This window comes from Petromyzon marinus, chromosome 58 (genome assembly GCF_048934315.1).
Source record: "Petromyzon marinus isolate PM22_M1 ecotype Great Lakes invasive population chromosome 58, UKy_Petmar_22M1.pri1.0, whole genome shotgun sequence".
In the NCBI taxonomy this organism is placed as follows: domain Eukaryota; kingdom Metazoa; phylum Chordata; class Hyperoartia; order Petromyzontiformes; family Petromyzontidae; genus Petromyzon; species Petromyzon marinus.
This window is the reverse complement of record NC_133724.1, coordinates 4,452,669-4,470,366: the sequence shown is the minus strand read 5'-3', so window position 1 is coordinate 4,470,366 and position 17,698 is coordinate 4,452,669. Positions and strand designations below refer to the sequence as shown.

General features: G+C 55.3%; 1 protein-coding gene across 1 annotated transcript in view; it reads right to left on the bottom strand.

Moving 5' to 3' along the window:
- The window catches only part of LOC142905721 (uncharacterized), a 29,017-nt gene extending 16,242 nt beyond the window's left edge, over positions 1 to 12,775 (bottom strand). Inside the window, exon 1 of the mRNA XM_076052789.1 lies at positions 12,763 to 12,775. Within this exon, the coding sequence (XP_075908904.1) occupies positions 12,763 to 12,775 (13 nt within the window). The remainder of the gene's footprint in view (positions 1 to 12,762) is intronic.
- Positions 12,776 to 17,698: the final 4,923 nt, after the last annotated feature.

Sequence of the window (17,698 nt, the reverse complement as noted above, 5' to 3'; positions counted from 1 at the left end):
CCCGCATCCCCAGCCACCGCATGCCGAAACAGCTTTTGTTCGGCCGGATTGAGGGGGCAATGCGGGCGCGGCACGGGCTAGAGAAGAGATGGAGTGATGTGGTACAGGAGGACGTGGAGCTGGGTGGACTTGCCGATGACTGGTACCAGCGGTGTCAAGATCGGCCTCTGTGGCGGAGGCTCGTGAAGGATGCTACTGGGCAGTTGGAGGTAGTCGCCCTCCAACAAGAACGGAGGGCAGAGGAGCGACGCCCAGAACAACGAGCGGAGCGCCGGGTGGCTAAAGCACAGCAGGTTGGCACAGTAGGTGGCACAGGTGGTGCATCAGCCAGTCATCTCAGTCAGTCGACCCGTGGCACCTGGGTCTGCCCCGTGACCTCCTGCCAGCGGGCGTTCGACACTTCACGTGGCCTCAGGGTGCACATAGCCTGGCACAAGCGTCGTGGTGACGTCAGCGCCACTTAGTGGCGAATGGCAGTTGTTGTTGTTGTGAGTGTGTGTGTGAACGTGTGTGTGAGTGTGTGTGAACGTGTGTGTGTGTGAACGTGTGTGTGAACGTGTGCGTGTGTGTGAGTGTGTGTGTCTGGCAAAACAACCCCCTACCTAATCGCGGTGCCGGACGGGCAACTCTGTCGTGGACAGTGATGTGGGGGGAGGGCCAATTCCGATTGGCTCCTCCCCTCATGGCGTCTGTGACCACCACAGGGGCTAAACGGGGGCTCTGGACGGGTGCGAGGGGCTGGTAACCCCTCCACCTTCAAAAATGTACCACTAAACTACGACTAAAATATGTAACTAAGAAGCTTGTGCCGGAGGCCCCGGGGGGGGGGGGGGGGCAGGCGTCTATGACGTCTCCTGGCCATACCCCAATTAGCGGAGTCAGGAGATTGAATCTCTACCCTCAGGGCTCCTCCAGAAACAACGAAAAGCCACTTCGGGAGGCCACGTGGAATGTTCGAACGCTCACTGCGGAGGAGAGGCTGCCACTCCTCTGTCGGAAGCTGGACCGGTACCGCCTGGATCTCTGTGGCATTCAGGAGGTCCAGTGGACCGGTTCTGGCTCCTGCCACCATGAGGGGTGGACAGTCCTCTACTCGGGGCAGCAAACTGCCAAACAACAGGGTGTGGCTCTTCTTTTGAACAAAAGAATGAAGGGGGCGTGGGAGCGTGGAGGTGAGGTGTGGGAAGCTGTAAGCCCCAGGCTACTTTGGGCTCGCCTTCCCATCAACCGGAGGCGAGAAGTGGTGGTCGTTGTTACTTATGCCCCCACCGAAGACGAACATCCGTGGAGGGATGCAGGCAAAGCCGATTAGTCAGATGCCTTCTATAACCTCCTGTCACAGGTGCTGGCTAAAGTAGCCCGTCGGGAAAGAGTTATCTTGTTGGGTGACTTCAATGCCCGAGTTGGTCATGATGCTGGCACCTGGTCTGGAGTGATTGGTGGGCATGGGCCAGATCAGCTCAATAACAACGGTAGGAGGCTGCTAGATTTTTGTGCAGCCAATGGGCTTGTAATTACCAACACGCTGTTCCGGCATCGGTGCATCCACACAACATCATGGATGCATGCCGGGTCCAAGAAAGAACATCTGCTGGACTACATAGTGATTGACCAGCGGATGCGAGCCCATGTCCTTGAAACCAGGACCTACCGTGAAGCTGATCTGCCCTCTGACCATCGACTAGTCATCTGTAAGATGCGCCTGCCATTCTTCCACTCCGGTGGTGGGTGTACACCCAGGACCCCAACCCAACCTAAAGTGGCCTGGTCTCAGTTATCTGATGAAAGTTGCAAGCGAGAATTTCATCATCGCTTGCAGCTGGGATTGCCATCGTCCCCGACTCCTCCTGATGTCGAGGGTAAATGGGCGAGGTTTAGGACTGTGACTCATGCAGCTGCAATGGCTGCTTTGGGTTCGCGGTCCAGACCTCCCCAGAGACCCTGGCTGACAGAGGAGGTGTTCAGGATGGTTGAGAAAAATCGAACGGGCCCACTGTCATCGGCTACAGAATCACATGTCAGAGAATGAGGAGGCTTACCGCAGCCTTCGCTCGGAGGTTCGGAGAGCCGCGAGGCGCTGCAAGGATGGGTGGTGGTCGCGGGTTGCTGAGGAGATGGAGTCTGCCTCAGTGGCCCGTGATCACAAATCTCTATTTAACTCCATCAAAAAAGTAACCTGCAGCGCCACACCTATTACCATCATTAGGGGAAAAAACGGTGATCCAATCTCCGTCCCCCAGGAACAGGTTTGCAGATTTTCTGAACATTTCTGTGAGGTCCTGGGAGAGGGAAAATCCCTCAGCCAGGAAAACATCGTGGCACAAAGTGAGGATGAACCTGCTGAGGCTGCGGTGCCTCAAATATTGGAAGAAGTCACCCCCTGTGAGTGGCTGGCTGAGGTGCCATCTGTTGAGGAAATACTGAAGGCGATCCGGAGTCTGAGACCAGGAAAGGCAGCGGGCATAGATGATCTCCCAAGCGAAATGCTGAGGGAGGGAGGCGTTTGTGCACAGACTGCCCTACATGACATCATAACAACGGTCTGGACCACTGGACGGGTTCCGCAGGATTGGAAGGATGCCCTGGTGGTCCCTCTTTTTAAGAAGGGGGACCGCACAGACTGTAACAACTACAGGGGCATCTCACTCCTCAGTGTGCCGGGAAAGGTCCTGGCAAGGATTATTCAGCATCGCATTGCCAGGCACGCTGAGGAGAGGCTTGCGGAGCCCCAATGCGGTTTCAGGAAAGGGCGGTCCTGCACAGATGCCATATTTTCTGTCAATCTGCAACAGCAGAGGTGTAGGGAATTCCAATAAGACCTAAATCTCTGCTTTATTGACCTGGTCAAGGCCTATGATACCATCAATAGGCCTGGGCTCTGGGTTGTTCTTCGTGCTTTTGGAGTCCCTGACCCTCTGCTCACGATCATTAAGGGCCTTCATGATGGTGAGTGGGCCCGGGTAAAACTACGTGGCCGGGAGTCAGAGCCATTCCCTGTACACCTTGGGGTGCGACAGGGATGTCCTCTGGCTCCCACATTATTTAACATCTATTTTGACCACATAGTTCAATAGCTGTACCGGGGGAATCTCCATATGGTACAGATATAATGGGAGGCTGATCGATGCCCGGGTGCGGTCAAGGGATGGCTCCCTATTGCTCAACCACGTTATGTATGCTGATGATTTGATAATAGCTGCTCAGTCAGAGGAGGAGTTGGAGACGCTGCTGCTGAGACTGGAGCGTTCCACTAAGAGGTGGGGCCTTACCATCAGCCCCACCAAAGCTAAGCACCTGCCTGGGTATTTTGTACCATCGGACACTCCACCCCCACAATTCCCAATCGGTGATTGGGCAGTTGTGGAGAGAGTGGAGAGTTTTCCATACCTGGGCAGTGTGCTTATGACTGGCTCCAGTTTAACAGCAGAGGTCTCACTCCGAATCAGTCGAGTCTCAATATCTTTTCATCGATTGCGAAACGTGGACCCCCCTAATGGAACATCTTCGCCGGTTAGAAACATTTAGGCTGGCCTGCCTACGATCCATCCTGGGTTTAACCAGGCTGGATTGTGTGAGGAGCTCACAAATCCTTCAAAGATCTGGGCAAGGTCCCATCGGTGAGCTCCTCCGGTGGGTAAGGCTGCGATGGCTGGGTCATGTAGCCCGCATCCCCAGCCACCGCATGCCGAAACAGCTTTTGTTCGGCCGGATTGAGGGGGCAATGCGGGCGCGGCACGGGCTAGAGAAGAGATGGAGTGATGTGGTACAGGAGGACGTGGAGCTGGGTGGACTTGCCGATGACTGGTACCAGCGGTGTCAAGATCGGCCTCTGTGGCGGAGGCTCGTGAAGGATGCTACTGGGCAGTTGGAGGTAGTCGCCCTCCAACAAGAACGGAGGGCAGAGGAGCGACGCCCAGAACAACGAGCGGAGCGCCGGGTGGCTAAAGCACAGCAGGTTGGCACAGTAGGTGGCACAGGTGGTGCATCAGCCAGTCATCTCAGTCAGTCGACCCGTGGCACCTGGGTCTGCCCCGTGACCTCCTGCCAGCGGGCGTTCGACACTTCACGTGGCCTCAGGGTGCACATAGCCTGGCACAAGCGTCGTGGTGACGTCAGCGCCACTTAGTGGCGAATGGCAGTTGTTGTTGTTGTGAGTGTGTGTGTGAACGTGTGTGTGAGTGTGTGTGAACGTGTGTGTGTGTGAACGTGTGTGTGAACGTGTGCGTGTGTGTGAGTGTGTGTGTCTGGCAAAACAACCCCCTACCTAATCGCGGTGCCGGACGGGCAACTCTGTCGTGGACAGTGATGTGGGGGGAGGGCCAATTCCGATTGGCTCCTCCCCTCATGGCGTCTGTGACCACCACAGGGGCTAAACGGGGGCTCTGGACGGGTGCGAGGGGCTGGTAACCCCTCCACCTTCAAAAATGTACCACTAAACTACGACTAAAATATGTAACTAAGAAGCTTGTGCCGGAGGCCCCGGGGGGGGGGGGGGGGGGGCAGGCGTCTATGACGTCTCCTGGCCATACCCCAATTAGCGGAGTCAGGAGATTGAATCTCTACCCTCAGGGCTCCTCCAGAAACAACGAAAAGCCACTTCGGGAGGCCACGTGGAATGTTCGAACGCTCACTGCGGAGGAGAGGCTGCCACTCCTCTGTCGGAAGCTGGACCGGTACCGCCTGGATCTCTGTGGCATTCAGGAGGTCCAGTGGACCGGTTCTGGCTCCTGCCACCATGAGGGGTGGACAGTCCTCTACTCGGGGCAGCAAACTGCCAAACAACAGGGTGTGGCTCTTCTTTTGAACAAAAGAATGAAGGGGGCGTGGGAGCGTGGAGGTGAGGTGTGGGAAGCTGTAAGCCCCAGGCTACTTTGGGCTCGCCTTCCCATCAACCGGAGGCGAGAAGTGGTGGTCGTTGTTACTTATGCCCCCACCGAAGACGAACATCCGTGGAGGGATGCAGGCAAAGCCGATTAGTCAGATGCCTTCTATAACCTCCTGTCACAGGTGCTGGCTAAAGTAGCCCGTCGGGAAAGAGTTATCTTGTTGGGTGACTTCAATGCCCGAGTTGGTCATGATGCTGGCACCTGGTCTGGAGTGATTGGAGGGCATGGGCCAGATCAGCTCAATAACAACAGTATGAGGCTACTAGATTTTTGTGCAGCCCATGTTCTTGTAATTACCAACCATCTGTTCCGGCATCGGCGAATGCACACAACATCATGGATGCATGACGGGTCCAAGCAAGAACATCTGCTGGACTACATAGTGACGGACCAGCGGATGCGAGCCCATGTTCTTGACACCAGGACCTATTGTGGAGCTGATCTGCCCACTGACCATCGACTTGTCATCTGTAGGATGCGCCTGCCATTCTTCCACTCCGGTGGTGGGTGTACACCCAGGACCCAATTCCAACCTAAAGTGGCCTGGCCTCAGTTAACTGATGAAAGTTGCAAGCGAGAATTTCATCATCGCTTGCGGCTGGGGTTGGCATCGTCCCCCACTCCTCCTGATGTCGAGGGTAAATGGGCGATGTTTAGGACTGTCACTCATGCAGCTGCAAGGGCTGCTTTGGGTACGCAGTCCAGACCTCCCCAGAGACCCTGGCTGACAGAGGAGGTGTTCAGGATAGTTGAGAAAAAGCGACAGGCCCACTCTCATCGGCTACAGAATCCCACATCAGAGAATGAGGAGGCTTACCGCAGCCTTCGCTCGGAGGTTTGGAGAGCCGTGAGGCGCTGCAAGGATGGGTGGTGGTCGCGGGTTGCTGAGGAGATGGAGTCTGCCTCAGTGGTCCGCGATCACAAATCTCTATTTAACTCCATCAAAAAAGTAACCTGCAGCACCACACCTATTACCATCATTAGGGGAAAAAACGGTGATCCAATCTCCAACCCCCAGGAACAGGTTTGCAGATTTGCTGAGCATTTCTGTGAGATCCTGGGGAAGGGGAAATCCCTCAGCAAGGAAAACATCGTGGCACAAAGTGGAGATTACCCTGCTGAGGCTGCAGTGCCTCATATATTGGAAGAAGTCACCCCTTGTGAGTGGCTGGCTGAGGTGCCATCTGTTGAGGAAATACTGAAGGCGATCTGGAGTCTGAGACCAGGAAAGGCAGCGGGCATAGATGATCTCCCAAGCGAAATGCTGAGGGAGGGAGGCGTTTGTGCACAGACTGCCCTACATGACATCATAACAACGGTCTGGACCACTGGACGGGTTCCGCAGGATTGGAAGGATGCCCTGGTGGTCCCTCTTTTTAAGAAGGGGGACCGCACAGACTGTAACAACTACAGGGGCATCTCACTCCTCAGTGTGCCGGGAAAGGTCCTGGCAAGGATTATTCAGCATCGCATTGCCAGGCACGCTGAGGAGAGGCTTGCGGAGCCCCAATGCGGTTTCAGGAAAGGGCGGTCCTGCACAGATGCCATATTTTCTGTCAATCTGCAACAGCAGAGGTGTAGGGAATTCCAATAAGACCTAAATCTCTGCTTTATTGACCTGGTCAAGGCCTATGATACCATCAATAGGCCTGGGCTCTGGGTTGTTCTTCGTGCTTTTGGAGTCCCTGACCCTCTGCTCACGATCATTAAGGGCCTTCATGATGGTGAGTGGGCCCGGGTAAAACTACGTGGCCGGGAGTCAGAGCCATTCCCTGTACACCTTGGGGTGCGACAGGGATGTCCTCTGGCTCCCACATTATTTAACATCTATTTTGACCACATAGTTCAATAGCTGTACCGGGGGAATCTCCATATGGTACAGATATAATGGGAGGCTGATCGATGCCCGGGTGCGGTCAAGGGATGGCTCCCTATTGCTCAACCACGTTATGTATGCTGATGATTTGATAATAGCTGCTCAGTCAGAGGAGGAGTTGGAGACGCTGCTGCTGAGACTGGAGCGTTCCACTAAGAGGTGGGGCCTTACCATCAGCCCCACCAAAGCTAAGCACCTGCCTGGGTATTTTGTACCATCGGACACTCCACCCCCACAATTCCCAATCGGTGATTGGGCAGTTGTGGAGAGAGTGGAGAGTTTTCCATACCTGGGCAGTGTGCTTATGACTGGCTCCAGTTTAACAGCAGAGGTCTCACTCCGAATCAGTCGAGTCTCAATATCTTTTCATCGATTGCGAAACGTGGACCCCCCTAATGGAACATCTTCGCCGGTTAGAAACATTTAGGCTGGCCTGCCTACGATCCATCCTGGGTTTAACCAGGCTGGATTGTGTGAGGAGCTCACAAATCCTTCAAAGATCTGGGCAAGGTCCCATCGGTGAGCTCCTCCGGTGGGTAAGGCTGCGATGGCTGGGTCATGTAGCCCGCATCCCCAGCCACCGCATGCCGAAACAGCTTTTGTTCGGCCGGATTGAGGGGGCAATGCGGGCGCGGCACGGGCTAGAGAAGAGATGGAGTGATGTGGTACAGGAGGACGTGGAGCTGGGTGGACTTGCCGATGACTGGTACCAGCGGTGTCAAGATCGGCCTCTGTGGCGGAGGCTCGTGAAGGATGCTACTGGGCAGTTGGAGGTAGTCGCCCTCCAACAAGAACGGAGGGCAGAGGAGCGACGCCCAGAACAACGAGCGGAGCGCCGGGTGGCTAAAGCACAGCAGGTTGGCACAGTAGGTGGCACAGGTGGTGCATCAGCCAGTCATCTCAGTCAGTCGACCCGTGGCACCTGGGTCTGCCCCGTGACCTCCTGCCAGCGGGCGTTCGACACTTCACGTGGCCTCAGGGTGCACATAGCCTGGCACAAGCGTCGTGGTGACGTCAGCGCCACTTAGTGGCGAATGGCAGTTGTTGTTGTTGTGAGTGTGTGTGTGAACGTGTGTGTGAGTGTGTGTGAACGTGTGTGTGTGTGAACGTGTGTGTGAACGTGTGCGTGTGTGTGAGTGTGTGTGTCTGGCAAAACAACCCCCTACCTAATCGCGGTGCCGGACGGGCAACTCTGTCGTGGACAGTGATGTGGGGGGAGGGCCAATTCCGATTGGCTCCTCCCCTCATGGCGTCTGTGACCACCACAGGGGCTAAACGGGGGCTCTGGACGGGTGCGAGGGGCTGGTAACCCCTCCACCTTCAAAAATGTACCACTAAACTACGACTAAAATATGTAACTAAGAAGCTTGTGCCGGAGGCCCCGGGGGGGGGGGGGGGGGGGCAGGCGTCTATGACGTCTCCTGGCCATACCCCAATTAGCGGAGTCAGGAGATTGAATCTCTACCCTCAGGGCTCCTCCAGAAACAACGAAAAGCCACTTCGGGAGGCCACGTGGAATGTTCGAACGCTCACTGCGGAGGAGAGGCTGCCACTCCTCTGTCGGAAGCTGGACCGGTACCGCCTGGATCTCTGTGGCATTCAGGAGGTCCAGTGGACCGGTTCTGGCTCCTGCCACCATGAGGGGTGGACAGTCCTCTACTCGGGGCAGCAAACTGCCAAACAACAGGGTGTGGCTCTTCTTTTGAACAAAAGAATGAAGGGGGCGTGGGAGCGTGGAGGTGAGGTGTGGGAAGCTGTAAGCCCCAGGCTACTTTGGGCTCGCCTTCCCATCAACCGGAGGCGAGAAGTGGTGGTCGTTGTTACTTATGCCCCCACCGAAGACGAACATCCGTGGAGGGATGCAGGCAAAGCCGATTAGTCAGATGCCTTCTATAACCTCCTGTCACAGGTGCTGGCTAAAGTAGCCCGTCGGGAAAGAGTTATCTTGTTGGGTGACTTCAATGCCCGAGTTGGTCATGATGCTGGCACCTGGTCTGGAGTGATTGGAGGGCATGGGCCAGATCAGCTCAATAACAACAGTATGAGGCTACTAGATTTTTGTGCAGCCCATGTTCTTGTAATTACCAACCATCTGTTCCGGCATCGGCGAATGCACACAACATCATGGATGCATGACGGGTCCAAGCAAGAACATCTGCTGGACTACATAGTGACGGACCAGCGGATGCGAGCCCATGTTCTTGACACCAGGACCTATTGTGGAGCTGATCTGCCCACTGACCATCGACTTGTCATCTGTAGGATGCGCCTGCCATTCTTCCACTCCGGTGGTGGGTGTACACCCAGGACCCAATTCCAACCTAAAGTGGCCTGGCCTCAGTTAACTGATGAAAGTTGCAAGCGAGAATTTCATCATCGCTTGCGGCTGGGGTTGGCATCGTCCCCCACTCCTCCTGATGTCGAGGGTAAATGGGCGATGTTTAGGACTGTCACTCATGCAGCTGCAAGGGCTGCTTTGGGTACGCAGTCCAGACCTCCCCAGAGACCCTGGCTGACAGAGGAGGTGTTCAGGATAGTTGAGAAAAAGCGACAGGCCCACTCTCATCGGCTACAGAATCCCACATCAGAGAATGAGGAGGCTTACCGCAGCCTTCGCTCGGAGGTTTGGAGAGCCGTGAGGCGCTGCAAGGATGGGTGGTGGTCGCGGGTTGCTGAGGAGATGGAGTCTGCCTCAGTGGTCCGCGATCACAAATCTCTATTTAACTCCATCAAAAAAGTAACCTGCAGCACCACACCTATTACCATCATTAGGGGAAAAAACGGTGATCCAATCTCCAACCCCCAGGAACAGGTTTGCAGATTTGCTGAGCATTTCTGTGAGATCCTGGGGAAGGGGAAATCCCTCAGCAAGGAAAACATCGTGGCACAAAGTGGAGATTACCCTGCTGAGGCTGCAGTGCCTCATATATTGGAAGAAGTCACCCCTTGTGAGTGGCTGGCTGAGGTGCCATCTGTTGAGGAAATACTGAAGGCGATCTGGAGTCTGAGACCAGGAAAGGCACCGGGCAGAGATGATCTCCCAAGAGAAATGCTGAGAGAGGGTGGCGTTTGTGCACAGACTGCCCTACATGACATCATAACAACAGTCTGGACCACTGCACGTGTTCGCTGGATTGGAACGATGCCCTGGTGGTCCCCCTCTTTAAGAAGGGGGACCACACAGAATGTAACAACTACAGGGGCATCTCAGTCCTCAGTGTGCCGGGAAAGGTCCTGGCAAGGATTATTCAACATCGCCTTGAAAGGCACGCTGAAGAGAGGCTTGCGGAACCCCAATGCGGTTTCAGGAAAGGGCGGTCTAGCACAGATGCCATATTTTCTGTCCATCTGCTACAGCAGAGGTGTAGGGAATTCCAACAAGACCTACATCTCTGCTTTATTAACCTGGTCAAGGCCTATGATACCATCAGTAGGCCTGGGCTCTGGGTTGTTCTTTGTGCTTTTGGAGTCCCTGACCCACTGCTCACGATCATTAAACGGGCGCGGCACGGGCCAGAGAAGAGATGGAGTGATGTGGTACAGGAGGAGGTGGAGCTGAGTGGACTTGCCGTTGACTGGTACCAGCGGTGTCAAGATCGGCCTCTGTGGAGGAGGCTCGTGAAGGACGCTGCTGGGCAGTTGGAGGCAGTCGCCCTCCAACAACAACAGAGGGCGGAGGAGCGACGCTCACAACAACGAGCGGAGCGCCGGGTGGCTAAAGCACAGCAGGTTGGCACAGTAGGGGGCACAGGTGGTGCATCAGCCAGTCATCTCAGTCATCTTAGTCAGTCGACCCGTGGCACTTGGGTCTGCCCAGTGACCTCCTGCCAGCGGGCGTTCGAAACTTCACGTGGCCTCAAGGTGCACATGGCCTGGCACAAGCGTCGTGGTCACGTCACCGCCACTTAGTGGCGAATGGCGGTTGTTGTTGTGTGTATGTCTATATATGTGTCTGTCTGTGTGTGTGTCTGTGTGTATGTCTGTGTGTGTCTGTGTGTGTTTTTCTGTGAGTGTGTGTCTGTGTGTGTCTGTGTATGTGTCTGTGTGTGTGTCTGTGTGTGTCTGTGTGTGTATTGGGGAGCGATAGTGTAGCGGTTAGCGCGCTGCGCTATGAACCTGGCGACCTGGGTTCGATTCCCGCTCACGGCCAACACCCGTGACGATTATCTGAACCGGTCCCGGGCCTCCCCTATGTCGACTCAGCCTCAAATGAGTACCTGGTGCGGTGTGTAATATTGCCACTAGGGAGACAAAGGCGGTCGGGCGTGGTGCTGGCCACCCACCCCCTCGTGTACCATTCCGGTCTTCATAGGTGCTCGCTAACAGCACTTGCCCCTACAGTCTGTTAAGGCTATACGGGGGAACTTTTTATCTGTGTGTGTCTGTGTGTGTCTGTGTGTGTCTGTGTGTGTCTGTGTGTGTCTGTGTGTGTCTGTGTGTGTCTGTGTGTGTCTGTGTGTGTCTGTGTGTGTCTGTGTGTGTCTGTGTGTGTCTGTGTGTGTCTGTGTGTGTCTGTGTGTGTCTGTGTGTGTCTGTGTGTGTCTGTGTGTGTCTGTGTGTGTCTGTGTGTGTCTGTGTGTGTCTGTGTGTGTCTGTGTGTGTCTGTGCGTCTTTGTGCGTGCGTCTTTATGCGTGCGTCTGTGTGCGTGTGTGCATGAGGAGCGGTGGTGTAGCGGTTAGCGCTACGCTGCGCTACGAACCCGGCGACCCGAATTCGATTCCCGCTCACAGCCAACACCGGTGACGATTATCTGAACCGGTCCCTGGGCCTCCCCAATGTCGACTCGGACTCAAATGAGTACCTGGTGCGGTGTGCAGTAAATTTCGCCACTGGGGAGACAAAAGCGGTCGGACATGGTGCTGGCCACCCACCCCCTCGTGTGCTGTGCCGGCCTTCATAGGTGCTCGCTAACAGCACTTGCCCCAACAGTCTGTTAAGGCTATACGGGGGATCTTTGCCTGTGTGTGTGTGTGTGACAGTCCGGGTCCGTAAATCCGCTCCGTGTGTTATAATGGGCCAAACCCGGCGCTCCCCGCTCCGGATTTCTCGCTCCGGGTTTTGCAAATATCCACAGTGACTCTTTCTAGGAATTCCGACACGGGCTCGGGGAAGCGGTCTGCCTCCAACACGTGACCCAATCCACATGAGGACACGTCACGCACGTGATGATCCGAACGGGTTCTGCGACTCTCACCTCTAGGTCGACTCAGCCGAAAATGAGTCGCCTAGTTACCGGTCTTTAAACGTCAGGGAGGCTAAGTTGGCCGGGCGTGATGGTGACCCCACCAACCAGACCCCCCCACATCAATAGGTGCTCGCTACCAGGATTTGTGCCAAATGGCCTGCGAAGGAATTTTATATTTTTTACGGACGAATTATTTACGGGGGAATGGAAAGCGCAATGCTGCCACAACGTGAAATAATGTTCCATGAAACATCTCGCAAGCCATGATTTGGATGAATTCCTCCTGAGCCGTGTCGATCACGGTGGACGTTTGACCATACTTCACCACGCTGGTCAATCAATTCGGGTTGGTTCCCCGCGGGGGGTGGGCAGATGGTGGAGGCTGCCCAGGACCGGTTCAGCTATCGCTCGCCACTGACGTTAGCCGTGGCCAGGATTCGAACTCATGCTGCGCCGGTTCAGTTGCATAGTGCGCTGACCGCAGCGTCACCACTCCACGTGACGCTCTCCAGGTGAACGCATTCCCTACATCTGACTGAAATTGGCATTTAATATGAGCGAGTGACCGCTTCCTATTGGAATTACGGTCACAGGCTAACCGGCTGTTGCTTCATATATGTCGGGCATCTCTAATTTGTCGCGTGTTTTATACCCCAGGGACACGCTGAGTGAGCCTCCTTCTTCCCTAGCCCTCACCACACTCGTTGCGTGCTGTTTAGGTGTTGTTCGCTATTGTCAAACTTTGGCTGACCCGACCATACGGACGCTGGAACGTCTCTCGAGAACAAACAAGGACAAAAGATTGAATGCTCACGGGATTCCGACATGCACACTAAATAAAGATTCTCCATTCTGAGCCTACGAGCGGTGATTCCAATCGCTTAAAAGGTGTCCAATGTTCAGAGATGCCGAGAGTTTGATGAAACCAAAGTGAGCCGTATCTTACGGGCGCCCCGTGCACAATTCGTGTTCTCTATTATTTACCGTCTAAAAAAATGAACAAAAATGATCATCTGGCCGTGTCCCGCGTGACTCTGTGTTGTCTGAGTGTCTCCGTGTCTCCCAGCCTGTCTTGTCTGAGTGTCTCCGTGTCTCCCAGCCTGTCTCTCTGTCTTGTCTGTCTGTCTCCGTGTCTCCCAGCCTGTCTCTCTGTGGCTCTGTCTTGTCTGTCTGTCTCCGTGTCTCCCAGCCGGTCTCTCTGTCTTGTCTGTCTGTCTCCGTGTCTCCCAGCCTGTCTCTCTGTGGCTCTGTCTTGTCTGTCTGTCTCCGTGTCTCCCAGCCTGTCTCTCTGTCTTGTCTGTCTGTCTCCGTGTCTCCCAGCCTGTCTCTCTGTGGCTCTGTCTTGTCTGTCTGTCTCCGTGTCTCCCAGCCTGTCTCTCTGTCTTGTCTGTCTGTCTCCGTGTCTCCCAGGCTGTCTCTCTGTTTTGTCTGTCTGACTCCGTGTCTCCCAGCCTGTCTCTATGTGGCTCTGTCTTGTCTGCGTGTCTCCTATCCTGTCTCTCTGTCTTGTCTGTCTGTCTCCGTGTCTTCCAGCCTGTCTCTCTGTCTTGTCTGACTGTCTCCGTGTCTCCCAGCCTGTCTCTCTGTCTTGTCTGTCTGTCTCCGTGTCTCCCAGCCTGTCTCTCTGCGGCTCTGTCTTGTCTGAGTGTCTCCGTTTCTCCCAGCCTGTCTCTCTGTCTTGTCTGAGTGTCTCCGTGTCTCCCAGCCTGTCTCTCTGTGACTCTGTCTTGTCTGAGTGTCTCCGTGTCTCCCAGCCTGTCTCTCTGTCACTCTGTCTTATCTGTCTGTCTCCGTGTCTCCCAGCCTGTCTCTCTGTGGCTCTGTCTTGTCTGACTGGCTCCGTGTCTCCTAGCCTGTCTCTCTGTCTTGTCTGTCTGTCTCCGTGTCTCCCAGCCTGTCTCTCTGTCTTATCTGTCTGTCTCCGTGTCTCCCAGCCTGTCTCTGTGTTTTGTCTGAATGTCTCCGTGTCTCCCAGCCTGTCTCTCTGTCTTGTCTGTCTGTCTCCGTATCTCCAGCCTGTCTCTCTGTTTTGTCTGTCTGTCTCCGTGTCTCCCAGGCTGTCTCTCTGTGGCTCTGTCTTGTCTGTCTCCGTGTCTCCCAGCCTGTCTCTCTGTCTTTTCTGTCTGTCTCCGTGTCTCCCAGCCTGTCTCTCTGTCTTGTCTGAGTGTCTCCGTGTCTCCCAGCCTGTCTCTCTGTCTTGTCTGAGTGTCTCCGTGTCTCCCAGCCTGTCTCTCTGTGACTCTGTCTTGTCTGAGTGTCTCCGTGTCTCCCAGCCTGTCTCTCTGTGGCTCTGTCTTGTCTGACTGTCTCCGTGTCTCCCAGCCTGTCTCTCTGTGGCTCTGTCTTGTCTGCGTGTCTCCGTGTCTCCCAGCCTGTCTCTCTGTCTTGTCTGACTGTCTCCGTGTCTCCCAGCCTGTCTCTCTGTGGCTCTGTCTTTTCTGACTGTCTCCGTGTCTCCCAGCCTGTCTCTCTGTCTTGTCTGTCTGTCTCCGTGTCTCCCAGCCTGTCTCTCTGTGGCTCTGTCTTGTCTGTCTGTCTCCATGTCTCCCAGCCTGTCTCTCTGTCTTGTCTGTCTGTCTCCGTGTCTCCCAGCCTGTCTCTCTGTGGCTCTGTCTTGTCTGTCTGTCTCCGTGTCTCCCAGCCTGTCTCTCTGTCTTGTCTGAGTGTCTCCGTGTCTCCCAGCCTGTCTCTCTGTCTCGTCTGAGTGTCTCCGTGTCTCCCAGCCTGTCTCTCTGTCTTGTCTGTCTGTTTCCGTGTCTCCCAGCCTGTCTCTCTGTCTTGTCTGTCTGTCTCCTTGTCTCCCAGCCTGACTCTCTGTCTTGTCTGAGTGTCTCCGTGTCTCCCAGCCTGTCTCTCTGTGGCTCTGTCTTGTCTGTCTCCGTGTCTCTCAGCCTGTCTCTCTGTGACTCTGTCTGAGTGTCTCCGTGTCTCCCAGCCTGTCTCTCTGTGACTCTGTCTGAGTGTCTCCGTGTCTCCCAGCCTGTCTCTCTGTGAATCTGTTTTATCTGTCTGTCTCCGTGTCTCCCAGTCTGTCTCTCTGTCTTGTCTGAGTGTCTCCGTGTCTCCCAGCCTGTCTCTCTGTGACTCTGTCTGTCTGTCTCGGTGTCTCCCAGCCTGTCTCTCTGTCTTGTCTGTCTGTCTCCGTGTCTCCCAGCCTGTCTCTCTGTCTTGTCTGAGTGTCTCCGTGTCTCCCAGCCTGTCTCTCTGTGACTCTGTCTGTGTGTCTGCGTGTCTCGCAGCCTGTCTCTCTGTGACTCTGTCTGTCTGTCTCCGTGTCTCCCAGCCTGTCTCTCTGTGACTCTGTCTGTCTGTCTCCGTGTCTCCCAGCCTGTCTCTCTGTGACTCTGTCTTGTCTGTCTCCGTGTCTCCCAGTCTGTCTCTCTGTCTTGTCTGAGTGTCTCCGTGTCTCCCAACCTGTCTCTCTGTGACTCTGTCTTGTCTGTCTCCGTGTCTCTCAGCCTGTCTCTCTGTGACTCTGTCTGAGTGTCTCCGTGTATTCCAGTCTGTCTCTCTGTCTTGTCTGAGTGTCTCCGTGTCTCCCAGCCTGTCTCTCTGTGACTCTGTCTGTGTGTCTCCATGTCTCCCAGCCTGTCTCTCTGTGGCTCTGTCTTGTCTGAGTGTCTCCGTGTCTCCCAACCTGTTTCTCTGTGTTGTCTGTCTGTCTCCGTGTCTCCCAGCCTGTCTCTCTGTCTCCGTGTCTCCGTGTCTCCCAGCCTGTCTCTCTGTGACTCTGTCTGTGTGTCTCCGTGTCTCCCAGCCTGTCTCTCTGTGACTCTGTCTGAGTGTCTCCGTGTCTCCCAGCCTGTCTCTCTGTGACTCTGTCTGTGTGTCTCCGTGTCTCCCAGTCTGTCTCTCTGTGGCTCTGTCTGTGTGTCTCCGTGTCTCCCAGTCTGTCTCTCTATGGCTCTGTCTGTGTGTCTCCGTGTCTCCCAGCCTGTCTCTCTGTGACTCTGTCTGTGTGTCTCCGTGTCTCCAAGTCTGTCTCTCTGTGACTCTGTCTTGTCTGTCTCCGTGTCTCCCAGCCTGTCTCTCTGTCTGTCTGTCTCCGTGTCTCCCAGCCTGTCTCTCTGTGACTCTGTCTCCGTGTCTCCGTGTCTCCCAGCCTGTCTCTCTGTGACTCTGTCTGTGTGTCTCCGTGTCTCCCAGCCTGTCTCTCTGTGACTCTGTCTGTGTGTCTCCGTGTCTCCCAGCCTGTCTCTCTGTGACTCTGTCTCCGTGTCTCCGTGTCTCCCAGCCTGTCTCTCTGTGGCTCTGTCTGTCTCCGTGTCTCCGTATCTCCCAGCCTGTCACTCTGTCTTGTCTGTCTGTCTCCGTGTCTCCCAGCCTGTCTCTCTGTGACTCTGTCTGTGTGTCTCCCAGTCTGTCTCTCTGTGACTCTGTGTGTCTCCGTGTCTCCGAGCCTGTCTCTCTGTGACTCTGTGTGTCTCCGTGTCTCTCAGCCTGTCTCTCTGTGGCTCTGTCTGTCTCCGTGTCTCCCAGTCTGTCTCTCTGTGACTCTGTGTGTCTCCGTGTCTCCCAGTCTGTCTCTCTGTGACTCTGTCTGTCTCCGTGTCTCCCAGCCTGTCTATCTGTCTTGTCTGTCTGTTTCCGTGTCTCCCAGCCTGTCTCTCTGTGACTCTGTCTGTCTCCGTGTCTCCCAGCCTGTCTCTCTGTCTTGTCTGTCTGTCTCCGTGTCTCCCAGCCTGTCTCTCTGTGACTCTGTCTGTCTGTCTCCGTGTCTCCCAGTCTGTCTCTCTGTGACTCTGTGTGTCTCCGTGTCTCCCAGCCTGTCTCTCTGTGACTCTGTCTGTCTCCGTGTCTCCCAGTCTGTCTCTCTCTGACTCTGTCTGTCTCCGTGTCTCCCAGCCTGTCTCTCTGTGACTCTGTCTGTGTGTCTCCGTGTCTCCCAGCCTGTCTCTCTGTGACTCTGTCTGTGTGTCTTCCAGCCTGTCTCTCTGTGACTCTGTCTGTGTGTCTCCCAGCCTGTCTCTCTGTGGCTCTGTCTTGATTGCAAGAACGACCCTGCCGGAGGCATTCCTCCTGCTGCCGCCACGAGGGGGGGCGACTTTACTGGACATCTGTGAACAAGAGCTTTACAGCTCATCGGATTTTCTCCAGTATAAATACTGGTTCTGATTCTGACGTTACAGCTGCTGCTGCTGCTGTTGAGATGCCCGCTCACGGCCACCAACACCTAGTGACGAATATCTGAACCGGTCCTGGACCTCCCCTAGGTCGACTCAGCCTCAAGTGGGTGCCTGGTGCGGTGTCTAGTAAACATCGCCACTGGGGGAGACAAAGGCGGCCGGGCGCGGTGCTGGCCACCCACCCCCCCGCGCGTGTTCCGTGCCGGCCTTCGGAGCTATTGCTACTCGCTAACAGCACTTGCCCCATGGGCTATACGGGGGAGAAATGGGATCTTTGTCTTTGTTTGTGTGCGTGTGTGAGATCCAAATTGAGTCGTTTTATTGTGCACAGTGAGACGCACTGCAGGTTCCATCATATAGGCGAGGCGGGGGGGGGATGGGAGTTATTGTTTGGTGGGGGTGTAGATCGCGGCAATATGAATGTGTCGTTCTACCCGCCACCACCCGACGGGTTTAACGGCACGTTTAGCTTCACGCGATGCATGGTGGGTGGGGGGTGGTGGTGGTGGTGGCTGTGGTTGGTGGTTGTGGTGGTGGTTGTGGTGGTGGTGGATGTAGTGGTGGATGTGGTTGTCATCCACCGAACGGCTATCCAGGCTCGACCCCCCGCTGAACACCATGGGT